This window comes from Scomber scombrus, chromosome 14 (genome assembly GCF_963691925.1).
Source record: "Scomber scombrus chromosome 14, fScoSco1.1, whole genome shotgun sequence".
Taxonomy (NCBI): domain Eukaryota; kingdom Metazoa; phylum Chordata; class Actinopteri; order Scombriformes; family Scombridae; genus Scomber; species Scomber scombrus.
Window position 1 is genome coordinate 3963657 of NC_084983.1, and position 24192 is coordinate 3987848.

The window sequence follows — 24192 nt, forward strand, 5'->3', positions numbered from 1 at the left end:
ACCGGGAATACCGATTTCTGAACATTTCGGCCTCCCCCCCCCCTCGCTGCACCCTGAGCTGTGTTTTCCTGCGAGCGGCTGCACGGAGGGGAGCGGGCTGCACTGGCGTGGCGGGGTTCAAGTGAAAGCTTCCATCGGTCAGTATTATGACAAACGGAGATGACACACATCCACAAGGAGCCGTGTTTGTTTTGTATGGCGAGATGAGGCAGGGGGTGGAGAGTCGCAACAGAGACGCTGGGTACCGGCCAAACATCACCGCATTTTAGCACTTATTCGATGCTCGGGATTTGCATTGCATTGCATCTGCTGCATCCTTGATAGGCCCGTATTTATTTTTTATTTTTTTTGCAAAGTTGCATGGTGGAAAATGCAGCTTGTTTGAGGACACCCCCCCCCTCTCTCTCTCCAGATATCCATTGCTGCCATGATAGGCAGAGGTCTCCTCTCGACCGCGGCTCGGCCGGTTGGAGAAGAGGCAGATTGATTTGGGACACAGGGTCGCATCTGCGGATGTTATTCCGTCTGTGGAGCCTGTATATCATCCGCACATACACACCGTGATTCTTACTCAGGGAAAAGGAGCAAGAAAACAACATGTCCTCTCGATCTGCATTACCGTCTGGAAACGACAGGAGTACTGGAGACCATGTAAGTGCAATTACAGCCTATAGCCTGCATGTGTGTGTGTGTGTGTGTGTGTGTGTGTATGTGTGTGTGTGTGTGTGTGTGTGTGTGCATGCAAAAGATAAATCATGCATCCTTAAAACAAACATCTCCTCATATATATATCTCCTATATAGGTGTGTGTGTGTGTGTGTGTGTGTGTGTGTGTGTGTGTGTGTGTGTGTGTGTGTGTGTGGCCCTTATTGCCATTCACTGGGTATGATCTCTGTGCAGATGGGAGGCTTAGATGGAGCTATTTTTCCTCATTAGGTTAAAGGACTCTGGGGGTGATATTGGATGGATATTTCAGCAGGACAGTCTTTTTCAAAATGGGCTAACCTTGAGTGTCTGCGCAGGGAAAGAGCTGATGGCAGGCAAACAGCCCGGAATGAGTCCATCCGCATACGATAACACTCAGCGGATATGCGCAGAAAGCCTGAAAACCAGCCGTCACCTCTTATTATAAGGCTTTGGAGAGATAGTGATGTCACATTATACTCCTTGCTGCTGCTGCTGCTGTGTGTGTGTGTATGTGTGTGTGTGTCTATATGTGTGTGTGTATGCACGCGCATGTATATTCTCCTGAAATTGGATGGGTGGGAACGAGCGCACGGATGGGCCAAAATAAATGTATAGAGAATATCTGGGTTGTTCTTATGAAGCGAGGGGATTACTGCGTAAAATGATGTGCAGTCCATTGCTGCGCAGCCTACAAAGCGCCCAACCCCAGATCCAGTGGGTGTCAGACAGCGCCATACATTCAGTACAGTGGAAAACAGTAGCGGCCTGCAGAAAGAAACAGGGGGTTTATTCAAGTGAGACAGATAGAATCACAGAGTCTGCACGTCTATCTATCTATCTATCTATCTATCTATCTATCTATCTATCTATCTATCTATCTATCTATCTATCTATCTATCTATTTACACTCCTTATTAATGTATATCAAAATGGTGACATGACTGACTGACGTTGCATTATGTCATTTCTCTGCCCTAAACACTTCTGGCAAGACTCCCTCCCATCTGTTTGTTAGCAGAGCTTTCAGCACAGAGGGATGGTTAAGCCAGTAGATATATGTGTGTGTGTGTGTGTGTGTGTGTGTGTGTGTGTGTGTGTGTGTGTGTGTGTGTGTGTGTGTGTGTGTGTGTGTGTGACTGACTGGATGTGCATAAGCGTGTAAGTTTAAGAGGTGCATGATTGATTATAAATGCAGATCCGCTCCTTCCATTAGAATGGATCTCGATCTGCTGTCATCACTCCACAATTAAGCGATGATGACAGATGAGTGAATTGACCGAGAGAAGTGTTGTGCTTTGCCACACAGGCACAGGTGAGGCTCGGTTTGATGTGGGGCGTACAGTCGGTGGATTAATGTACTCTGCTGCACGCTGTGGAGAAAAAAAAGGGGGAAAAAAAGAAGAAGAAAAAAAGAAAGAAAGCCCCCCCCCCCCCCTCTGGTGCAGTTGGTTGGGACTCTTTTACAGTAGGCGTCGATGATTGTGGGAAGTAGGGGTCCAAATTGGCTCGAGGTTGGGCGTGAGAACAGGGAAGGAAGCATGGAAAGGGAGGGAGTGTCTGAAGGTGGGGCTTAAAGGCTGCGTGGTTGTGTTTTGTATGTGTGTGTGTGTGTTTGATGCTGAGAGCAGGATGACATGCTGGGGGGATGGAAGTGTGATGCCTCAGGGCCTGGGACCGGCCAGGGACCACTGTGCCGGCATCTGCTCCCTTTTTTTACTCTTTCCTCCTATATTCCTCTGCATTAGTTACCATTTCTCTGGTTGACTCCTTCTTTTCTTCCCTCACCTCCTTTTTCCATCAGATATCCAAGTTTCTTTATCTCCTGGTGTTGCCTTTTGTCCCCCCCCCCCCCCCCCCCCCTCCCCCACCACTACCATCATCTCGTCTCTGTCTTTCCTCCCCTGTATCTTTTCAGTGTTGAGGCCTCAGTTTGTCACATGACAAGAAGCCGCTGCGTACTGTAATACATCACGCTTTGTTTGTGTAAATGCACATTTGTTGTCCTCCCTTTCTCTTCTGCTCTGCTTCCTGGCTAGAAAAATTATCTGTGACTCAAGCTTTGGACTCTATCATCGCTGCACAGTGCTCCCGAGCGTTTGGGGTCCAGAATGGAGCAGCATCAGGTGGTAGCATGCAGCAGCAGCAGCAGCAGCAGCAGCAGCAGCAGCACAGCTAACTGTTTACAGGCCTGTGAAAGCTTCAGGGCTGCCTCAGATTTGAAGCAAAAGCATTACGTTCATACGCTGTCATCTTGCATGAAGACATCTTCCAGCATTCAGGTGGTAGACTTATAAAGAAGGTGATGCTGAACCCAAAATGGAAACAATATGCTCAAGTGTTCATGTGCTGGACAGCAGCTGTTAAGCCAGAAATGAGGGGCATGTAATCACATGAAGCTCAACATCACCCTTTTTTGTGTTTATGAAACAAACATCTGGTGGAATTCTGGATTCTATTGATTTGGCACAGACATTTCCGTTTCTCAGTATTTCAATTATATGTACAGATGGGCTGGTTATTGTATGATTACCTGAGTACTTTATGTTTATGTGATATGCGCTCATCTGTGCAGAGGCTCGGTGTGGCCGATGACACAGCATGACAGAGGGTTCACTGGTTGAAACAGTTTAGTTCCTGTGTAAACTCAGCATATTCTCACCCTATTCTTTAGTGAACAGAGTTTATAACCAGGTTGTGAAGTCAGATCATTTAGCTTCTGGAGAACATCAGTGCTCTCTGGTTGCAGACAGTCCTGGAGGTCCTTGTGTAATATTGGTGTTGGCACAGTGATTGACCCCCCAGCCCCCCTCCCCCCCCCCCTCTCTTTAACCCCCACCCTGTCATTTTCTTCCAGCATGTGTCGCTGGGGGCCAGCCGCTCAGACAAGGCCACCAGCCAGTCCAGCCGCTCGCTGGGCGCCCGGTGCAGGAACTCCATCGCCTCCTGCTCCGACGAGCAGCCGCACATTGGCAACTACCGCCTGCTCAAGACCATCGGCAAGGGAAACTTTGCCAAGGTCAAGCTGGCCCGCCACATCCTGACGGGAAAGGAGGTGAGACACGGGGCGCTGGAGGTCCAGGGTGGGAGGAGGGGATAAGGAGATGGAGGGGTTTCAGCTGATAGTTGCTGGTGTGCTTCAAAGAGTTCTCCACCAATGTAGTCAATATAATGTCAATGCAGCTCCATTCTCTTGACATCTTTCTCCACACCGCTCATACTGACTTAAGTTACATCACTTGATCCAATTTATCAGATTCAACACAGCCACAAACAGCTTCATACTTATTATTCACATATGCAGTAGTACTACCCAACTAGGGCTGCAACTAACAATTATTTTCATTATCAATTAAGTTCTAGATTATTTCTTTGATTTGGTCCATAAAAATGTTCATTACTGTTTCCCAAAGCCGAAAACGATGCCCTCAAATGTCTAATTATGTCCCAACACACACCACAACTCAAACACATTCAGTTTACTTTCATAGAAGACTAAAGAAACCATAAAATACTCACAACTGAGAAGCTGCAGTCGAAGAATTTGGCCTTTTTTTCTTAAAAATTGCTCCAAACGATTAATTGATTATGGAAAAATGTAGAAAATTGGCGGCGTTCCTCTTTAAGAATTTCAGCATCATATTTCAAATCTTTTTTCACCTCCTCATTTAATCTCCTCCAAGTGAAGTGAAATGGTTTTATTGGTTCAGTTACAGGATTGAAACACTAAATACTAAATGATTACAGTAATATGTGTATCATACTGAACTGAGACTACTGTAATGTAAAATGAGTTTCAGTATTTTAAGCCTTGTTCTTATGATGCCTAAACACTTTGAAACCAATGATTTTATTTTTTTCAGCAATTGGCAGTAAACCATCATTATAGCCTCTGTTAGTCCTGCCAATGCAAGTCAGCAGGGATTAAAACCACTCAAATTGACTTTACCACAGCTTGTTGAAGTAGCCTAAATGTTCACAGTGGCCTCAGTCCACATTCACCTACTTTGGTAGACAGATATAGCCGATCTACTGCTCTCCTCGGAATACTATTTTTCTCAAAGTCTTGGATGTTGGGAGAGGATTCTTGGATTTGGATCAATGACATGAGTAGAAAAAGGCTTCTGAGCATCATGTAAAGAGGCAAATGATAAGGATGATGTGTTAACTTTGCCTCATGAAAAAATTGCTTGATTGTCTCTTTCAGGTTGCAATAAAAATAATTGACAAAACTCAGTTGAACCCAACCAGCCTACAAAAGGTGAGTTTCTCCTTTTTGATACTTGAATATGCGCATCATGTTCTCAGTTACAAAATAAAACCCTCGTGTAATGCTATCTGCCTTCATACGCAGCAGCAAGACTTATAAAATGTGGAAGATTCCGATCACATTGATGTAACTCAACAAAATGCTGATATGCCGTTGGGTACTGAGAGGTTCAGGTTTATCCTCAGCTGTGTCCCCCCCCCCCCCTCCCCCTTCAGAAGGGGCAGGAATGAGAGAGCAGCTGATAGAGAAGAGGGCTCATGGGATGTGATGCTGTTTGGCAGGTGCTAGGGACTGGATGAGAGCGAGAGGAGACCTCTGTTCCAGGGATCATCTCTCGTCTCTCTCTGGGCTAATCGCTGCCCTGAGAGAGGGGAGGTGACTCATCTCGGAAACAGTGGTCACCCAACCCACCCTCTTTTTTTTTTTTTTTTTTTGTATCTGCGTTCTTCATCTGTCTTCCCCTGAACCGAACGCACGTTGCTGTGGACAACAAAGAAAAACCGCGACGCATTTGCAGCTGATTTTTTTGTGGTCGGTGATGTTTGGTCCGGTGGCCATTTCGTTGAGAGAAGGGGTGGACGGGGGGCGCATCTTTAGAAAAAAAGCTTCGGGCTGGCTTCAGTTTTCTGTGCCGGTCAGCATGTTGAATGTTGAGCCTGAATGGTGGACACTCGAGGTTTGTTGTGCATGAAGGTCAGAGGCGGAACAGTGGACACTTTGGTTTTTTCGCCAGCGATCAAGGGCAACCTCAGCATGGCGCAGACACACACACACACAAACACACACACACACACACACACACACACTTGACTCAGATTCAGGACTGGAAATTACAGTAGAGACATCTGGAGCAGTAGAGACCTGGACTGGTAGACATCCAGACACAACATGGCTGACATGAAGGCAGTTTGATCGTGGGTTGATCACATGCTCGGATATCTCTAACCCATCATACAAACACATCAATCAAAAGCTTTTCTATCCAATCATGTGTGCCTAATGCTGCTGCATCACACACAGTCAGATAACATAAAAAAAACATGCAGTGAAGAAATAAATGTGAATAAAAGCTTACAGGAGACAAACAATGTATCCAGACAACCATCCAGTCAACTCCTATTTACCCCGTAATGCTGCTTCTATGCACATATGGGCCAAAGTGTCTTCCTCATTGAGCCGTAAGTCTGTCCCTCCCTCTCTCTCTCTCTCTTATCTCTTTCTACCTCCCCCTCGGCCCCTGCATGAGCCACTCTGCCTGTGGGCAAAAAGTGAACAGACCACAAGGATCAAATCAGGGATGAAATAATTGTTCTTTTATATGTGTGTAGCGTGCGTGTGATTTAGTTGGACTGGAAGATGTCTGTATGACATGCTACATACAGTAAAAAAAAAAAAAAAATACCAGTTCCTTCTTCGCATGAGGTGAAATGTAGGATTAAAGTAGCAGGGGTGTAGCTAGGATTTCTTGGACCCCAGAAACAGCGTTACAGTGTAAAGGCCCCCCCCCCCGCTTCTCTTTAATTAGGTCATATATTCTACTGGAAAGAGCAGATGTGGAATAACTGTTCATCTGTTGGCTCTTAGAATTGCTCTATTTTTTGCTTTACTCGTAACATCATAAAAATATCAGAATAAATAGCGATTAAAGAAAATTTAATTTTTTTTTACTGTTTATTGTTTTTCATCTGACTTTTTTTTCTGTGTATTTAGAGAGCAATAATAGCAATGACCTTGGGTTGTTATTATCCAGGCTTTAGTAAATAAATGCAATTTACTTTCCCCATAGTGAGCCATTGCCCTTTTGATAATTTGGCTTCCTCTAATCCTGATGCTTTGACTCATCATAATTCCGGTTGTTATATCATGACAGAACGTGTTTTTATTTACCTTATCTGGCTAGAATAGAAGCAGGAACTGTAATCCTAACTTGTATGTTATCTTGTCTTCATGCCTGGTGCTTGTGTTGGACCGGAGTAGTTGCCTCGAGAGACAATGGTGCAACATTTAGGGGCAGGATTGACGAGAGAGGTGAAGGATCGGCCACTCATTGGAGAGAATGCTCTACAATTGGCTGGCGATGATAGTGGGCTTCTTTACATACCCGTGGGCTAGAGAAAATCCTTAGTACTGAAGACATGAAAGAGCCCATATTAACATAATCTGGATGGTAATGTATGTAGAGGGGGAAGAAGGAAAGAGGGACATGTATTGTACAGGGGTGGGTAAAAGTGGAGGGGGAGAGGAAGGAGAAGGAGGGAAGTGAAATCACAGATGTGAAAATCAAATCCCAACATCCATGAAAAAGGATTTCACATAAGAGGAAATGACAGATTACAGGAGGAGGTTACAGATTTTTAGACTGGCTTCTGTGATGTTGGAGGACACCTGCATACTAAATATGTGTCAGATGAGGTTTGACTGAAGCTGAAACTTACATTCAATTTCCATCAGCTCGGTTTTAATTGCAGCAAGGAATTGCAAAAGGAGCCACAGTGTATGTGTGTCCATCCCTGTCAGTGTTACCGTAGGTTGGCTATTTATTTGCGGTCGTTAGCGACGAGCGGGGTCGAACTTGTTGCCGGGGGGGGAGGTTGTTTTTTTTCTGTTTTGACGGATGTGACCGCTCAGCCTTGGCATGACGAGCAGGGAATTAATAGGCCGCCGGATGATGAGACGCTTCAGCACTACGTATCCCAAGATTCCCCTCTAGCACAGCTGGAGAAGCCGGGAAAGAGCCTGGTCTTAATACCTGGGTCGCTATGGCAACAGTGACGTTGGGGCACTGCTAGAGGAGAAGACAGCTAGAGGAATTGAATGAAGGAGGAGGGAACGGAGGGAGACACATCGGGAAACAGGAGAAGGGGAGGAGGATTGAGAAAAGAGGGGGGGGGGATTATCACACCATCTTTTTCTTTTTTTTCTTAGCAGAGTCTATGATGTGGAGGAGAGTCGCTGGTTTCTGTGATGGACTGTACTGTTATATACGTGAAACCAGGGGAGCTGGCTCACATTTAATCCCTTGCTGTGCTCTGACAAAGTGTACAAATATATCCCAGAGTAGACATATCACATGCAGTGGGAAGCGCTCACACAGAGTAGAAGTTGCTCTGTTTTTGGCTGGAGATTCATCACATTTGTGTGTGGGCCATTTGTTGTTGTGTTTTTTTTTCCTATGGCGAAGAGGGTTTTTTTTTTTTTTTTGGTTGATGTCACCCTCGCAAATTCTCATTTGGATGAATATCAGACACTGAAAGGCATACTGTTATTTTTAGGACAAAAGTATAAATCCGTCTGCCTGTACTGGTCCACCCCCGATCTCTGAGGGGTTCTTCTTCTGATTTCGGCAGCAGAATTGATTCCACATAGACTATATGATACATAAACAAGCAGTCCATGTAATGTTGCCTCCACACTTCCTTCACTAATCTATGAAGTGGTGTATTAATATGCTAATGAATATGATTATAGTAGGCACATTTTCCATTTTAATCTTACTATTGAAATGCCAAAATTGCTCGGGACCAGCATTACTGGTGAAGCCACCCAGTATACGTTGAAACCTGGTATTATGGGAGAGATTTAGGGGTATAAACAAGATAATCATTGAGTCCAATTTGTGTTTGACACCACACTGAAAAGATGCATGTCAGAATATGCACCAGTGGCTTAAATTTGCTATATTTTGCAACTTTAATGGGATTCACATGATATTAACAGACAGCTTTTGTGATGAAAATTAAATATCAAACAAATATGAAAGCTGGATTGACAGTAAAGCAAATGACAAAGAGAAATCACAGGTTTCTATATCTCTGATTAGGAGGTTGTGTGTTCCCTTCCTGTTTGTGTCCCAGCAGGACAAATCTCATGACAATTTTAGGAACTTACTTCAGTTAAATTTAGTGGTTAGATTGGACATGATAAGTTCTGGTAATGTTGATCCACATTTGGGATTTATATCAGAAGACAGACTATCAGGTTAAAATGAGGAGCCTGAAAAGCATAATAATATCTGTATGAATGTCAACCATTTACATGACTACCTGATATCTCCGTAACTTCTGGGGTTCATGTGAATTCTTGGACCTATGGACAATGTCACAGTCTAGAAAACATTGAGAAATCCTACCTCGAGTCCATTTAATATATATGATTCCTATATAAAATAAACATATTAAATATTTCTCGCCATGAACATAATGAATGAAAAAATCTTGTCCAATATGATCCTGAAATGAACATTTTGCTTCTTCTTCCCAGCTCTTTCGGGAGGTACGAATAATGAAAGGCTTAAATCACCCTAACATAGGTAAGGCACATGCATACATCTCAATGGGCTTTATGTGTGAGTTTTGTTTGTGTGTTTTGCCTGTGTGTGTGTGTGTGTGTGTGTGTTCGTGTGAGCAAACGGAGAAATAATGCTTTGAATAAGCTTTAGAGCGTTCATTGACTGGACTGTAGCGAGCAGCGTGTCAGACCTCATATGGAGGTCACGAGGTTGGATTTTCTAAAGCTGAAATGTCATTTGAATCAAAAAAACCCCCCACAGCATTAGCGGGTGGGGGTAGGGTGGGGGAGGGGGGTTTCCTCAGTATTAAGACAGACAGACGGCTGTGCTATTATTTATAACGTGAGCATGATCTGTTTAGATATGTGATTTTAATCTGTTTCTGTTTCGGGCTACAGTACAGCTGTTCGAGGTGATTGAGACGGATAAGACCCTTTACCTAATCATGGAGTACGCCAGTGGAGGTGGGTACCTCGACCATTATGTGCAGGAAATACTATGACATATATTTGGATTTATGATGCACTTTATTGGTCTCTAATTGGATGATAAAAGTCCAGAAACATAGTTTGTTTCATAGGTATTTTTCCTCATCTTATGAACAGCTTAAAGAAATGATTTGATAATTAGAAAAATAAGTATATTTGCTTTCTTGCTGAGAGTTTTGGTGAGAAAATTGATACCTTTCTCATGTCTGTACATTATGTGAAGCTACAGTGAGGAGACAGTTAGCTTTGTTTAGCATAAAAATTGGAAATGGAGAAAGGGTTTTTATGTTTAACTTTATTATCAGTGCAATATGTATACACAACTAGGCCTGTCACAATAATGTTATCAACTTAAACAATACTGTAATTATCAACATCATCATGTCTTTATATAGACTTATCATATGATACATGGACATGACCTCGATCATTTTTTGACTTCAATATTGCCACACTTCACATTAGCAGCTAAGAGGCTATTCATGTCACATTCACTGTCCTCCATTCCTCACTGTGTAAGTCCTGAGTTGAGACTACAGAAGTAAGCTGCGCCGCTTATATGGAATCAAAGGTAATATAATAGATAATAGATAATGACAATCTATATTTTTAGAGAAGCTTAGCGCCCACTCTCCAATCCCACCCTCCCACCCCATTATATCAGTGGTATAAAATGATATTCAAATGACAATAATATCGTGTATCGCGATTATTTCTGAGACAATATATCGTCCAACAGCAGTAGTTATTGTGACAGGCCTACATACAACATAAGTACAAACAAAACGAATTATACCATTGATATAGCCAGCACATATGTATTCATTTCTTCAATTAATTAATACATAAATACAAATAATAAAATAATACACTACGTCCATGTACCGTTTCAATAGTCTTTGTCCAAAAATCTGCCTTTACAGTCTTGTTGTTACCATCAGGGTTTCAAGTCAGTTAGCGTAGACTCCAGGAAGTCACATAATAAATAATAGTCCAGCACATAATCTTTGGACAGAAAAACTGAATGCTTGTTGTACGTTTAATTAATGCTGCAAAATTTAATTGACAGATGACAATGTGGTAAACATGTATTCATTTCATTTAACATCTGAGCCCACTTTGACAGTTGATTTAATCTATTATACAGCATTTTAACAGTAACTAATTAAATAACTAATCTCATATGAGGAAGTCACTTCTTTACAGTGTACATCAATTAGTTTCAATAGTGTTTTTTCAGATAAAGAAAACAAAAAATAACATTATCTGGATAATGGGGAGGGTAATTTTTTTAATTGACTGCAGTTTACAGCAGCTGTTTTTTTGTGTGATCTGATATGAAAGACAGTACCTTTTTATAAATGATGAGTGTGGCCTCTACTCTAATAGGTGTTGTACGCTTCTACATTCAAAGTTAATAGACTATGGAACCGCAACATAAATAACTGAGCAGCCTCTCTGCAGTAATGGTGCTGCAGTTTAAACTGCCTGTAAACACAACACTGCTCTCCTTTTCGTTTAGCTTCCATTAGCCTTTTGTTACGTTTCCATTTGTGTCAGTTTTTTTGTCCGCACTCGTTCAGTTTTTCTGTGTTCTGACCCAAAATCATTTGCTCGCTGTGACCTTGGAGGATGTCAAAGACACAGTTTCAAATGTGGCTCTCTGTCAGGCCCATACCGCTTTGAATAAGAGATTAAAAAAAGAACACAAGGAGTTTTTTGGGACGCCTAAAGCCTTGTGAAAACCAAAATGTACTTTCCACTTGTATCAAAATGTATATTTCATGAACATAATTATATTAAAACAAGATCTAAGGGACTGTACGGAAATTATTGTGAGGTGGGGGTCAACATTTCTTCCTTAAGCTGAGGGGAGGGGAGAGCAGAGGAAGTTCTTTTATCTTTTACTCATCCCATATTTATATTTTATTACATTTTTTCCCTAGTGAGATTCTTTGGGAGAAAAAAAATAATATGCATATCTATTATTTGGAGTTCAGGGGTGGAACAAAAATATCACAGTCCTCAAAAACAAAAGCAGCCACATAATTGGTGGTTTTGCTGACCTGTGTGTGGGTTTAACAATAGTAATGCATACGCTCAGATATCGGTTTCCCTTGGGTGTACTATGGTCTGGAGTTAGAATTTCAAATGATGTGTCACTCTGTCACTACATTGGAATGAGTGCGGTGTGTATTAGTACAGCTTAGAACTTAATTTATTTTACCTTACATATTTATTACATTTTTTAAATCTTCTGTTCAAAGGAATAGGTGTTTTCTTTTTTTCTTTTTTTTTTAGAAAATACACATTGTTTAATTGCCAAGACTTTGTTGAAAGGACCTATACCAATATCTTGGTTAGCTTAGTTTAAAGACATGGAAATACTTATTTTTGTATCGATTATAGTCACAGCAGCCACTTTGAGTATGGCAGTTGTGAGATAATAGAAATGATTTAAACAGAGTCATAGTCAGACTTTAAAATAACAAGATATAATGTGTTAATTAGTGCTGGTAGCCAGATTTAGCTCACATGAAATGACAGAGCTGGGCTAGCTATGTTCCAGTATTTATGCTAAGCTAAGCTATCTGGCTACTAGCTAACCCTAACCCTAAAACCTAACCCTTGCTTCTTATTAAATGGGCAAATATGGAAGTGGTATCAATCTTATCATATGAATCTCAGAACAAAAGCAAATTATATTTTTCCCTAATTGTAGACTAGTCTCTCTGAGTTTTATGTTTCATGATCTTGCAAGACACATTTCCTTTTGGGAACAATAAACTTCAAGTTGACACGTTGACAGCACTCATAATTTATAAATATAAATAACTGAATTAATGTGATTGAAATGTATTGTGTATATCACCACTAGATCCAATAATATGTCTATAATGCCCCTTTTATTACCTAACTGACTTCTTTCTACCGCCCTCACTCACAGGTGAAGTGTTTGACTACCTCGTGTCTCATGGGAGAATGAAGGAGGTTGAAGCCAGAGCCAAATTTCGACAGGTAAGAATTCCCCTCCTCTTGTTACCTACATTGCATCAATCCTCACATTTAATTGTCAGCACTTCAGGTTTTTGTCTGTCTCCTCATGTCCACAGATTGTTTCCGCTGTCCACTACTGCCACACGAAGAACATTGTCCACAGAGATTTAAAGGTGAGAAAGCTCAGAAGATGTTTTGGGCTGCTTTCAGAAATGAAGGGATTAAGGCTAGTCCAAGACTAGGACATTTCTTTCACTGACAGATTACACTGAACTAAAAAATTATAATCTGGGACTAGTCTTAATCTGTGTATGTGAAAAGGGCCCTTTAGCATCTTAATCGCACTGATGAGTGGAAAGGCTTTTTTTTTTTTACCAAGCCGGGAAGGCAGTCAGAGCCTGGCTGCTGTTCTAATAGATTATTTCATTCCTGAACACACACAGTGACATATATACACTATGAGTCATGTCCAGTATCTATGTAGTTGGACAACACGCAAGCACCACCCCCCTCCCCATCTGTCTCTCATTCGCTCTCGCTTTTTTTCTCCATCACAACTCCTGTTCCTCTTGTCTTTCCACTTTACCTCTTTCCCCTTCCTCCTCCCCCATCCAATTATTTTCTGCCCATCGTGTTGTTCTCTTCTACTCTTCCTCCCTTCCTCCTGTTGTCAATCCCTGCCTCCTCCTCCTCTGCATCGGTGTATGTTGGACTCAGGCGGAGAACCTTCTGCTGGATGCCGACGCCAACATCAAGATCGCCGACTTCGGCTTCAGCAACGAGTTCACGCTGGGCAACAAGCTGGACACGTTCTGTGGCTCGCCACCCTACGCTGCCCCCGAGCTTTTCCAGGGCAAGAAGTATGATGGGCCTGAGGTGGACGTCTGGAGTCTCGGAGTCATCCTCTACACGCTGGTCAGCGGCTCGCTGCCCTTTGATGGGCAGAACCTGAAGGCAAGTGGATGGGAGGAGGGACCGCCTGTCTGCCTGGGTACACTCAGACAGGATGGTTCCTGAGGGAGTTATTGTAACAGTAATGGGTTTACATCTATTGAAATGAATAGTTTCAAATAACCCTCTTACATTAGAGAGGTAGAGTAAAAAATGGAGACATGCAGTATGATTCTTAAAAGCATATCCTCATATACTCTTACAGGGTTTTGTATTTTCACTGTCTTGGAAGTAATTGGTGATGAAGGTTGTAATTTGCCTTTTCAGCATTCCCACTTTTCTTTAACTTCTACACCTGATTTAGTTTTCCTGCATTTATATATATGAACTTTCTGTCAACTATAAAATTATATTTTTTGCATTTGCACAGGCACTGTTAGACCTATATATATGATTAAAAAAAAACAACCTTTGAGTATAACGAATAAATGGTGTTTTATAACCGATGAAACATTCTGGTGCCATATGAAACGTATACTGTGTTGATCATTGTGTTGGCACAGCGTGATTTCGTTTGCTAAGAGAGTTATCTTAGATTAGGTGATGAGTTTACAGAGGATGATAGAATTTCTGCCCAACCAGTGCAAAGGGCAGATATGTGGCCTTTGAATACAGTCTGAATCTAATCCAGGGATGTAGTGGCATCCTGGTGACTCAGTCATGGCTCAGTGTGTTACGTGTAGCTGCGATAGCCTGGTTCTGAATGTGGTCCAGGACTTTTTTTGCTCTCAGTTTCTCTCCTTTTTCTCCATTTTCAGTAATTTCCTGGAAAAATGTTTAATCATTCATATAAATCGTGTTATAATGTCCACTGATTAAGCTGAAATGCTTAGTTTTTGTCTATTAAAAAAAATATTCTTGTAAATAGTGGCTGGTGAGCATGTAAGCAAGTAGCCTATTTACACACACCGAGTGCAGAGCAGTTGGAGATGTGTTTTGGTTGTTTCTACTTATGGAACAGTGTGTAGTTACAGATAGTATGTGCATGTACGGTATGTTCTGTATGCGTGTCTGGATGATACGTAACTCTTACATCAATGTGTACGGATTTGAAAGAAGGGACTGTTGACATGGCTTCACCCTTTTTATGCAGTTTAGCCTTTTTATACACTATATCTACTCATTCGTTTAGATATACACCAAATGGACATAGAATTAAAATAATTTCCATTCTAAATATCACCCCCCCTTGATGAGTAGTGGTGAGAAAGCATTGTTCTCTGTCTTCTTTTTGGTTGCATTCTTTACCTTGAAGTAGGACTTAAAGCAAAAAAAAAAAAAAAAAAGCATTTTTATCCAAAATCCAGCAGATGGCAATGAGTCACCCCCTAGAGCTCTACCAGAGGGTGGAGACAAATGTGCGTTTAACCCCTCTCATATCTGACCGCACCCCAGCATACTGCCTGCAGTGAGCGACTTGGGGATTTACATTTTCCTGCAACACACACTTATATCAGTCTGACTTTAGATTAATGGAACATTCTTGTATGTACTGTTGAATAAGTAAAAAAAAAAAATGAGTGGGGAAAGTCAGAATTTCTATTACTGGTTTAAATGATTCGGAGGTGTGTCATGACTGTTGATTTCCTCTCATAGCATTTTTAAAACGTGTGTTGGGAACCAGCACCTGGTTCGGGTTTGGGCTACTTTTTTTTTTCTTGCTTGTTGAATTCTAAATGTGTTTGTGGCCAACAGGAGCTGAGGGAGCGCGTGCTGAGGGGAAAGTACCGTGTGCCCTTCTATATGTCCACAGACTGTGAGGGGATCCTTCGCCGATTCCTGGTGCTCAATCCCTCCAAACGGTGCACCCTGGAGGTAAGGAGTGCCAAACCCAAACCAAACTAATTGATCTCATGTGAAATTCAAACCCAGCTGAGGATTGTCTGTATTTCTGTTTCTGTTTCTACAGCAAGTCATGAAGGACAAGTGGATAAATTCAGGGTATGACGGGGAGGATCTGAAGCCCCATATAGAACCTGTTGAAGACTTCAGTGATCCAGCTCGCATAGGTGAGTCAGATGGGCCACTGGTGGTCAGCCTGCTTGCCATTCAGGTCTTCTAAATCTGATCAAGCTACAACATGTTCTATATCACTGTCTTTGTCCTTACCTTTCATATTTGGTTGTTTGTGTGCCTCAGAGGTGATGGTGGGGATGGGCTTCACTTCAGAGGAAATCAAAGACTCTCTGCTCAATCAGAAATACAATGAGGTCACCGCCACCTACTTACTGCTGGGCCGCAAAGGCGACGTGAGTTGTATAGATCTACCTTATATTGAGTATTTAGCTGACATACTAACCAGTGTAATGACTGAAATACCATAAATGACTTTGTTCTTGATCACCAATTGTACATGCACATTATTGTAAAAACCCCGACATCTTCAATCACCATTGATCGGGGGTCACACCTTCCAATCCGGTATTGCTGTGACTTTCTAGGACGCCAGTGAGGCTCGCACAGCTAGTAGCCTGTCCCTGGCGAGGGTTAGACCTAGCCCCATCACCAACGGGACCAACAAGCACTCCTCAGCCACTGGCTCCTCTTCCTCCTCCACTTCCTCCTCGCATAGCAAGACCCAGCGCAGTGCCTCCACCTACCACAGGCAGCGACGACACAGCGACTTCTGTGAGTCTCTCCTCTTAGCTTTTAATGCTTTAGGTAGTGCAGCGGCTAGTGAAGCTCTACCTGAGACGCTTGTACTTTAATCAGCTGATTAGGTCAAATCTCATACAAAAATGTGTTTTTTAATCCCACCTGAAGAGCTGATACAAGACTTGCTTTCACAAGGAAAACATAGATACATAGACTGTTGACCTATATAATAAACTATTGAGGCGTGTCTTACCTGGATGCTTCTGATAAGAGCTTATTTGGGTAGTTGTTTCATAAGATGGGGCTGCTTTATGTACTAGATCATGAATAGACTTTATGGATCCCCCTGTATATGCAGAATATTCCTTATATGAGTCTCTGTGTGTCTGCGCTCTGCTGTCCTCCACAACAAAGGCGGGCCCTCCATGCCCGTCATGCACCCCAAACGGAGCCCGACCAGCACAGGCGACCGGGAGTTGCGGGAGGGACGAATGCCTTCACGTAAGGCCAGTTGCAGCGTGATGGGAAGCCATAGCCTCCCTCCCTCCAGCCCAATGGTCAGCAGTGCCAACAACCCCAACAAGTCCGAGATCCCAGACCGCCGCAAAGACATGACTGCCACCACGGTTAGTGCTAGATATATTTACTCGTCAAGGAAGTAGAGTTTGATGTTCCCGAGGTATCAGATAAAGGGGTTCAGCCCTAGTTTCTTTTTTTTTTTACCAGTCACAAACATCACACCATTACTTCTCAGGCTCATAACCCAGTCAAATTTAAACAAACACATCGTACGCATTTCTACAATAAGCGGAACTTTAGTGTTTGTCTTCGGTATCAAAGTAATCGAGGTGATTGTGATTCAGATTTGCCAAAATGTAAACACAAAATACGTAAGGTATAGATGGAAATTTAGACATTCAGTGAGGGCCATCAACCAATAACAATAATACGTTTTTTATCAGATCTGAAAATCTGGGGCTTCTTCTTGACTTGACATAAGACAGGAACTGAAAAACTGAAGTTATGGACCATCTCAAAAGTTTATGCAAATTAGCCAAGAGAGCTTTTCAAATCTCAAGGACCTCCTCCCACTGTATGCGCAACCAAAAAAAAGAAAAGAAAAATGTAACAAGGCCTAAGTGAGCTATTATGGTCTGTTCATTGTCAATAGGTTTCCCATTGTGTACACTTAAGACCAACTTACCATTAACCTGAGCCTGCTATTTTTACTATCATTTATTACTGTTAAAACATCCTGTTGTATTTCCACTATTCACACACATCTCACTCACTCACATTTACACCAGCCCATGAAGAATTTCACAGCTTGTGTTTCAAATCACTTTAGGGTAGAATTGAAATAAAAAATCATGTCTCGTCTCATTTGATTTGAATTTAGAGACAATATAAATGTTGTATATATTTTGTGAGCACTTAAACCTTTAAAGAACGTGGTATGAGTGTTTTTCAGGCAGAAAATAAAGCAGACTGTAGCTGTATAGACCATTTTTAACAGCTTTTGGTGTGAACACGGTTACTCTCAGTATCAGTAGAATCACTAGAGTTTTGTGAAATAGACATGTATCATGCTGCTAGTACCATGTTTTAATGATATTTTGAGATGTAGTCATGTAGTAGATTTTTCTCCACTGAATGACAAAGTGATTTTCAGCTAGTACCTGCCTTTTACCTTATTCCTCTCTCTGTAGAATAACATCCCTGGAAGTGCCATGACACGCCGGAATACATATGTGTGCACGGACCGCACGGGCGCTGACAGGCACTCTCTTCTGCAAAACGGCAAAGACAACAGGTACCACTTTGTGTTGGTGGTTTAAATATTCATATTTGTTTGTAAAGATCTTCCACAGATACAGTGGCATCTGATATTTTCAGTAAGCAGGTACTATCTGCTTAAAAAAAACCTGTTATAAATGCAGTTGCAAGAACAATACTTTCCCCTCATATCTTGGGATGTTTGATTTGAAAGAGAACTATTCTAATAAGCTGTTCTCCCCCTGCTGGGTAACATATGGTCTCAGTCATATGATTAGCATGCTAGGCTAACAGTCCGTCAGCTTTGTGACTTACCGGTAATATCCATGCTGTCTTTTAGAACACACAAACACTGTAAACACACCTGTCACATTGCCCAGCAGGTTGCTGTTAAACTGTCTGATAATACAACCTATGAGCTACGCATAGCACGGCTATGCTAATGATGCTAGCCATGCTAAATAGCTGCTAGCCACCGTGCAGGCTAGTAAAACTGATTTCAATTCTTCTCAGTCCCGCTGAGAGTCACCTGCACTTGGGGCTTCAGTGTTAAGAAAAGTAGCTGCCAATAGAGAAACTCCAACACTGGAATGGCCAAACAGTTGTGTAACTTCATCACTCAGTCACTCAGTAACAGATATTCAAGGCTATAGGACTGGTCTGTGTCCGGTCCAGCCAACAACATGAATATTCTGTCAAGGCTATAACCACACATAAAATTTGAAAGGCTGCTGCAAGATGGATGCTTCAGTTATTTTGCCTGATAATATGTAATTTAAGACATAGCAGTTGTCACCTTCAGTGGTGCTGTTAGAAGGATGTGTGAAAATCTGAAATAGAATTCCCAGTGCGGTTTGTGTCTTGGAAGCTTGCCGTCTCTGTTTTCTACAGCTCTGCTAACATTATGCCTGCATCCTCAAACTCAGAAGAGACACAGTAGAAACATTTCTTCCATCTTTATATCTGTTATATATATATATATATATATATATATATAATATCTTAAAGATCCCCTCCAGCCATTTCTTATGATTTATAAAAATACCTAAATAGTAACTTCTTTCTGAATAAGGCTTTTCAACAAAAAAAATCTCAAAACATTTCTTAAATTTACATCTACTCCTCCCTCATTGAAAAATCCAGAATCTATCAATATGCAATTTTATGTCTCAAAAGTTTTAGCTGTCCAAATCTGCACATCATTCTGCATAGTGACACTCAAACATCAAACTGTAGGAACGAGAAGAAAAACACATTTTTCAGTAGAGGGGGACTTAAAAGGCGATGGTGTATAACAGACGTGCCAGGCTCTGTTGCCATTGCCAGTGCCTGGAGAAAGTCAATGTGTGTGAAAACCTGAAACGAAAATAAACATATAGCCAGGGGGTCAGTTATTGTGCTGTATAGGGAGTGTAGCTGTTCGGTATGATGGTGTGCAGATGTCAGATATGTTGTAAGAAGAGGTATAAAATGCCAGTGAAAAAAGCAGAAAAATGGCATTTTCTCTTTCAGTATGGAGTTAATTTGAAATGTTGTACTTAAATGTAGATAACATTGCAAATGGATGTTCACACATGATGATGACATGCTCCTTTAAATTATTCCAATTTCTTTTTTTAATTGAAGACATTTAGGTGGGATTATTGTCAAAGAACCCATTTTTACATGTTGAAAAATGCATGGATACTTATAACAGTCTTGCTTTTTATTTCAAGAGTTTTTATGTAATGAATTTCTCTTTTTTCTGTGTCCTCCCTGCAGCTCTCTGAGCCACCGCTTGCCTGCAGCGTCTCCCTCCACGCTCAGCATCTCTGGGGCCGGAGCTGCCTCCTCCTCTTCCTCTTCGGATCGATGCCGCCTGACCCGAGGCTCCACAATCCGCAGCACCTTTCATGGGGGACAGCTGAGGGACCGTGGCCCCCCGGTTTACTCCGCTCCACCCACTTCACCCACCCTGTCTCATCATGACGCCAGCCCGCTGCCCCACGCCCGCACCAGGGCAACCTCCAACCTCTTCACCAAGCTGACCTCCAAACTCACTCGCAGGTAGATGCACGCTGCCATGACACACATTTTAAAGGGATGATTTTACATTTTGGGAAATAAGCTTATTGGCTTTAATGCTCATGTCTGTCCATTCAACATAAAGCTACAACTAGCAGTCAGTTAGCTTAGTTTAGCATAAAGACTTAAGGCAGGAGGAAACAGCTAACCAGGCTCTGTTCAAAGGTAAAAGAATCAGCCTACCAGCACTGGTAAAGCTTACAGTATTTTTGCTAAGCTAAGCTAACCATCTCCGACTGTAGCTTCACATTTAGCGTACAGACATGAGTGGTATCGTTCACCACCAAAAAGCAAATAAGCATAGTTTAATAAACACTGAACTTAGCTGTCAATATAAGTTTCAGTAGTAGTTCATATAATGGCTGTAATTTAAAACATTTTAGTAAATACTGTATACCCTTTGCACCACTTGAAAATATTAACAAGTTGGCTAATATGTTTATTTTTTTACACTTCCAATTTATTGAAAGGGGACTTTTGTTTCATTTAAATACATATATGCAGCTATTATTACATTATCAGTTGCTACAGTCCTTCATAACTCTTTACACTACCATGTAGACTTAAATCTATTTCTTGTTCCTTGTTCCAAAGGCCTGATGTTCGCATCACGTATTTTTTGGTATTTTCACATTTTTGTGATTTCGGATTTTAAACTGAGTGTAAATTGCTCGACAGAACATTAGCTCAGATGTAACATGCCCACTGCAGACAAACCAAGGAAGTCAAATTTGATACAAAAATCATGCTGCTATGTTATGAAGTTTCTGCTTTTTCAGTTTGAGCACAACCTGGGTATGGATCCATGCTTATCAGAACATTTTACTCATGTAGGCCTTTTGGCAAGCTCTTCCGTAGCCCTGGATTATCCTCTGCTCCCCCTCTCCCTGCCAGTCGTCATAATCACACATGTCTAATCTTATCAAACCTCAGCTTTATCCTTGCCAATCAGCTCCTGCGCTGCGCTCTTTTCTACCACTTGCTCTCCTGTGATTCAATTATATTCTCTCTTGCCCCCCACCCCCACCCCCACCACCCGCTCTTACCCTATATTCCCCTCTTTTTCTCCACCTTCATCTTGTTCTGCTTCTCCCCTCCTCCTCCTCCTCCTCCTGTCATGGCATCAGGGTCAACCTTGACCCGTCCAAGCGCCAGGGCTCAAACAAATCAGTCTCGGGTTGTACTCTTCCACAAGGATCAAAAACAGTTAGTAAGTTCCCATGTCTCTCGCTTCTTTCTTGTCTGCCTGTGTTGCCCCATTTGTCTGACTGGTCACACTGTAATGACTTAAAGTCCATGAATGCCTGCCTTGACTTTTTCATTCCTCTGTCTATGAATTATTGCTTGTCTGCATGACTCGTTAATCATCGTCACACTGTGAAGGTAACGCACTTGGTTTCAAGCATGGTTGCAATCAAGGGAGATTCATTTCAGTTATTGTTTTTTTTTTTTTGCAGGATGATTGTTATCATCAGTAGAAATCTGCCTCAATGAGCATTTTACTTCTTTACCATGCAGAGCATAAGTATACCCCTAGAAGAATTGTGTTTTCGTGTTGTATTTGTGGTTCATGAGTTGGAACACATTAAATGTTTATATGTGTTTTTAGGAGCAATGAATGCATAGAAATGTGCACTGCAGTACCGCACACAGAGGCAAATAAAAGTCAAAAGGACTGCATTTATACTTGCATGCTATAAAATTAGCGAGTGAGGAAAAACTGTTCCATCCTATAAGTTGAGGTCAGTCAGGACACAGTGTTCTGCATATTGCGTGCTTGTTGTCGATGCTTGCTTTGGTCTCACTGTGTGAAATCCACCACTGAATGCCATCTCATCTGAGAGTCCTGGGTTGGTCATAAGGCTCATTGTACTCCAATGGATTACCTCTTACGCTGTCTGTTTGTCCTACAGGGTCACAAATGAATCTGAGGGAATCAGGAGATTTGCGGTCACAAGGTCAGTCCGCGTGCTCCAGCTGCATGAACAGTTTTTATAAAATAGATAGATCATTTCTGTTTTCTAATATTATCGCAATGTCTGACTATGTTTCTGATATTTATGGTTTTTCTTAGTTGCCATCTACCTGGGTATCAAAAAGCGTCCGAGCCCCGGGCCGTCGGACGTGGCTGGGATCTGAGAGGCGGTGGGCGGCGGGACCCTGCGGAGGTGGTACTGGCTCTGCGGGAGGCGGCGGTCGGATGTGGCTGCCAGGTCCACCATGCTGGCCCCTTTCTGCTCTCCTGCACCCACGGCGTGGCAGGGGGCCGTGTGGCTTTTGAGGCCGAGGTGTGCCACCTATCCACGGGTGCCTCCGAGACTTCTAATGGGGTGCGTTACACGCGACTCTGGGGGGCACCACTAGCTTTTCGGGACATTGCCACCCAAATCTCCAAGGACCTCGAACTTTGAACGGAGGGTGCGCTTGTGTACGAGTGTGTGTTTTTGTGTGAGCGAGTGTGTATGTGTATGTGAGAAGGGGCGAGGGGCTGGACCCGAGAGAAAAGACTTCTCATTCTGTCTCTTTCATGACTACCCTCCCCCCCCCCATACACACACACACAGATACACACACATCTGACCCGTAAAAGACACTCAGACTGAGGCAACCCCCCCCCGTCCCCGTCCCCGTCCCCTCCCATCCAATCAACCCCACCCAGCTCAGCCAACTTCTTCACTGTGCGACTGCACCCACTGGACCTGGATCAGATGGAATCTAGTTGAATATTTTTTATTGCTACTCTAGCCATAATGACTCTTTATTTTGTTATTTATTGCTCTGATCATTGTTTTTACCCACTGTCACTTTCACCACTACAGAGAAACATCATCTCTTGTGTATCGGTCATCATTGACCAGCCAGTCCTTTTTTTTTTTTAATTGTTCTTTGATATGTCACCTTTTATGTGCACCATTCATGTTTTTTCTTCATACCAATGACGTGATTATCTGCTGACTTTTCATCACCTGGGGAAAATAACATGTACAAACGTGGAGATGGTCTGACAAGCAGCCGCAGAGCTGCGTTGCTTTGATTTGTGTACATACAGCAGTGACGACAGCACTGGATTAAGGTCAGTGGGAGCTGGGCTGACAGACGTTTGAAACAGCCAATCAGAGGCTGACTGACACTAATGAGCTTCAGCTTCATGAACTGGTGTCTCTATATCACATTCTTTTACACATTTCTCTGCATGGGATGAGCAGAAATTAAAAAAAAAATGTAGATTTAAAAAAAAGAAAACAAGCCCAATTTCACTCACACACAAAAAAGAAAAGATTATATTATTGTGCAGCTCATGCTCCATTTTAGATTCTTGCAGCACCAATATCTAAATTAAATGAATACAGCTGATTTGGCGAGTTAAGGTTGTATAACTTTCATATGATTGCTATCATTGCATAAGTTGTCTATGCTGGCTCTGCAATAGGATGAAATTGACTTGAAAAGGCCTTCACATGCACACAGCTGATAACCTTTCCAAGAAACTCTCTCTGCTCTCTGATTGGCTGGATTCATTCATTGTCTGTCAGCACAGGTCCTCGTCAGTAAAACTTGTTCAAAGCATTTGGATTTTTCCAGCCTCCCACCTCGTCTCATCCCTTTACCTTTTTCTTCAAAAGCATTGTACTGAAGACACAGCAGCAGTAGCGACGCTCACTCGAGAAGAAACGTTCCGACTCAAAGCCCCTCGATCAGTCAAATCTTTCAAGTCGATAAAAGCGGGGCCGAGACCGCTCACAAACGTGGCTCATCTTGCAAACCTAGCCCTTGAAAGCGGGTCACTCGTCCCACCACGAAATAACGCGAGTCTGGTTTATTTTCAGTGCAATGCAGTTCCTCGCTTCTATTCTGCACCACGTGATCTCACCTCAGTCATCATCTCAGTATGTCGATGGGAAACACCAAAAGTGGATCAGCCAAGCAACAAAACCTCTCAGATTACACATTCACCTTTACACACACACACAGACAGACACACACACACATACACACACACACAGAGAGAGAAACATACACTCACAAATGTCCACCCTCTTCTTGTGGCACAGTATATAAACTCGTCTGTCCATTATTGA

General features: G+C 42.3%; 1 protein-coding gene across 3 annotated transcripts; it reads left to right on the forward strand.

The window, feature by feature from the left end:
• Nucleotides 1-597: 597 nt before the first annotated feature.
• Nucleotides 598-22524, forward strand: mark4a (MAP/microtubule affinity-regulating kinase 4a). 3 transcript variants are annotated; one of them, XM_062432707.1, is made up of 18 exons: nucleotides 598-651; nucleotides 3542-3739; nucleotides 4892-4945; nucleotides 9215-9263; nucleotides 9641-9706; nucleotides 12678-12748; nucleotides 12844-12900; nucleotides 13445-13681; nucleotides 15374-15493; nucleotides 15588-15687; nucleotides 15818-15927; nucleotides 16120-16306; nucleotides 16688-16899; nucleotides 17983-18086; nucleotides 19811-20095; nucleotides 21241-21323; nucleotides 22027-22081; nucleotides 22188-22524. In XM_062432707.1, the coding sequence occupies exons 1-18, from the start codon at nucleotides 598-600 to the stop codon at nucleotides 22522-22524; spliced, it is 2379 nt and encodes a 792-aa protein (XP_062288691.1). The 3 variants fall into 3 exon arrangements, with proteins under 3 accessions (XP_062288691.1, XP_062288693.1, XP_062288692.1); XM_062432709.1 differs by having other exon boundaries at nucleotides 22027-22071; nucleotides 22188-22252; XM_062432708.1 differs by lacking the exon at nucleotides 21241-21323 and having other exon boundaries at nucleotides 22027-22071.
• Nucleotides 22525-24192: the final 1668 nt, after the last annotated feature.

What these genes read in the sequence shown, in the direction of transcription:
- mark4a (XM_062432707.1), top strand. Translation starts at nt 598, where the DNA reads ATGTCCTCTCGATCTGCATTACCGTCTGGAAACGACAGGAGTACTGGA. An exon ending in CTTAAATCACCCTAACATAG is followed by an intron (nt 9,264 to 9,640) that starts GTAAGGCACATG and finishes TTCGGGCTACAG; the next exon opens with TACAGCTGTTCGAGGTGATT. An exon ending in GCGACGACACAGCGACTTCT is followed by an intron (nt 16,307 to 16,687) that starts GTGAGTCTCTCC and finishes TCCACAACAAAG; the next exon opens with GCGGGCCCTCCATGCCCGTC.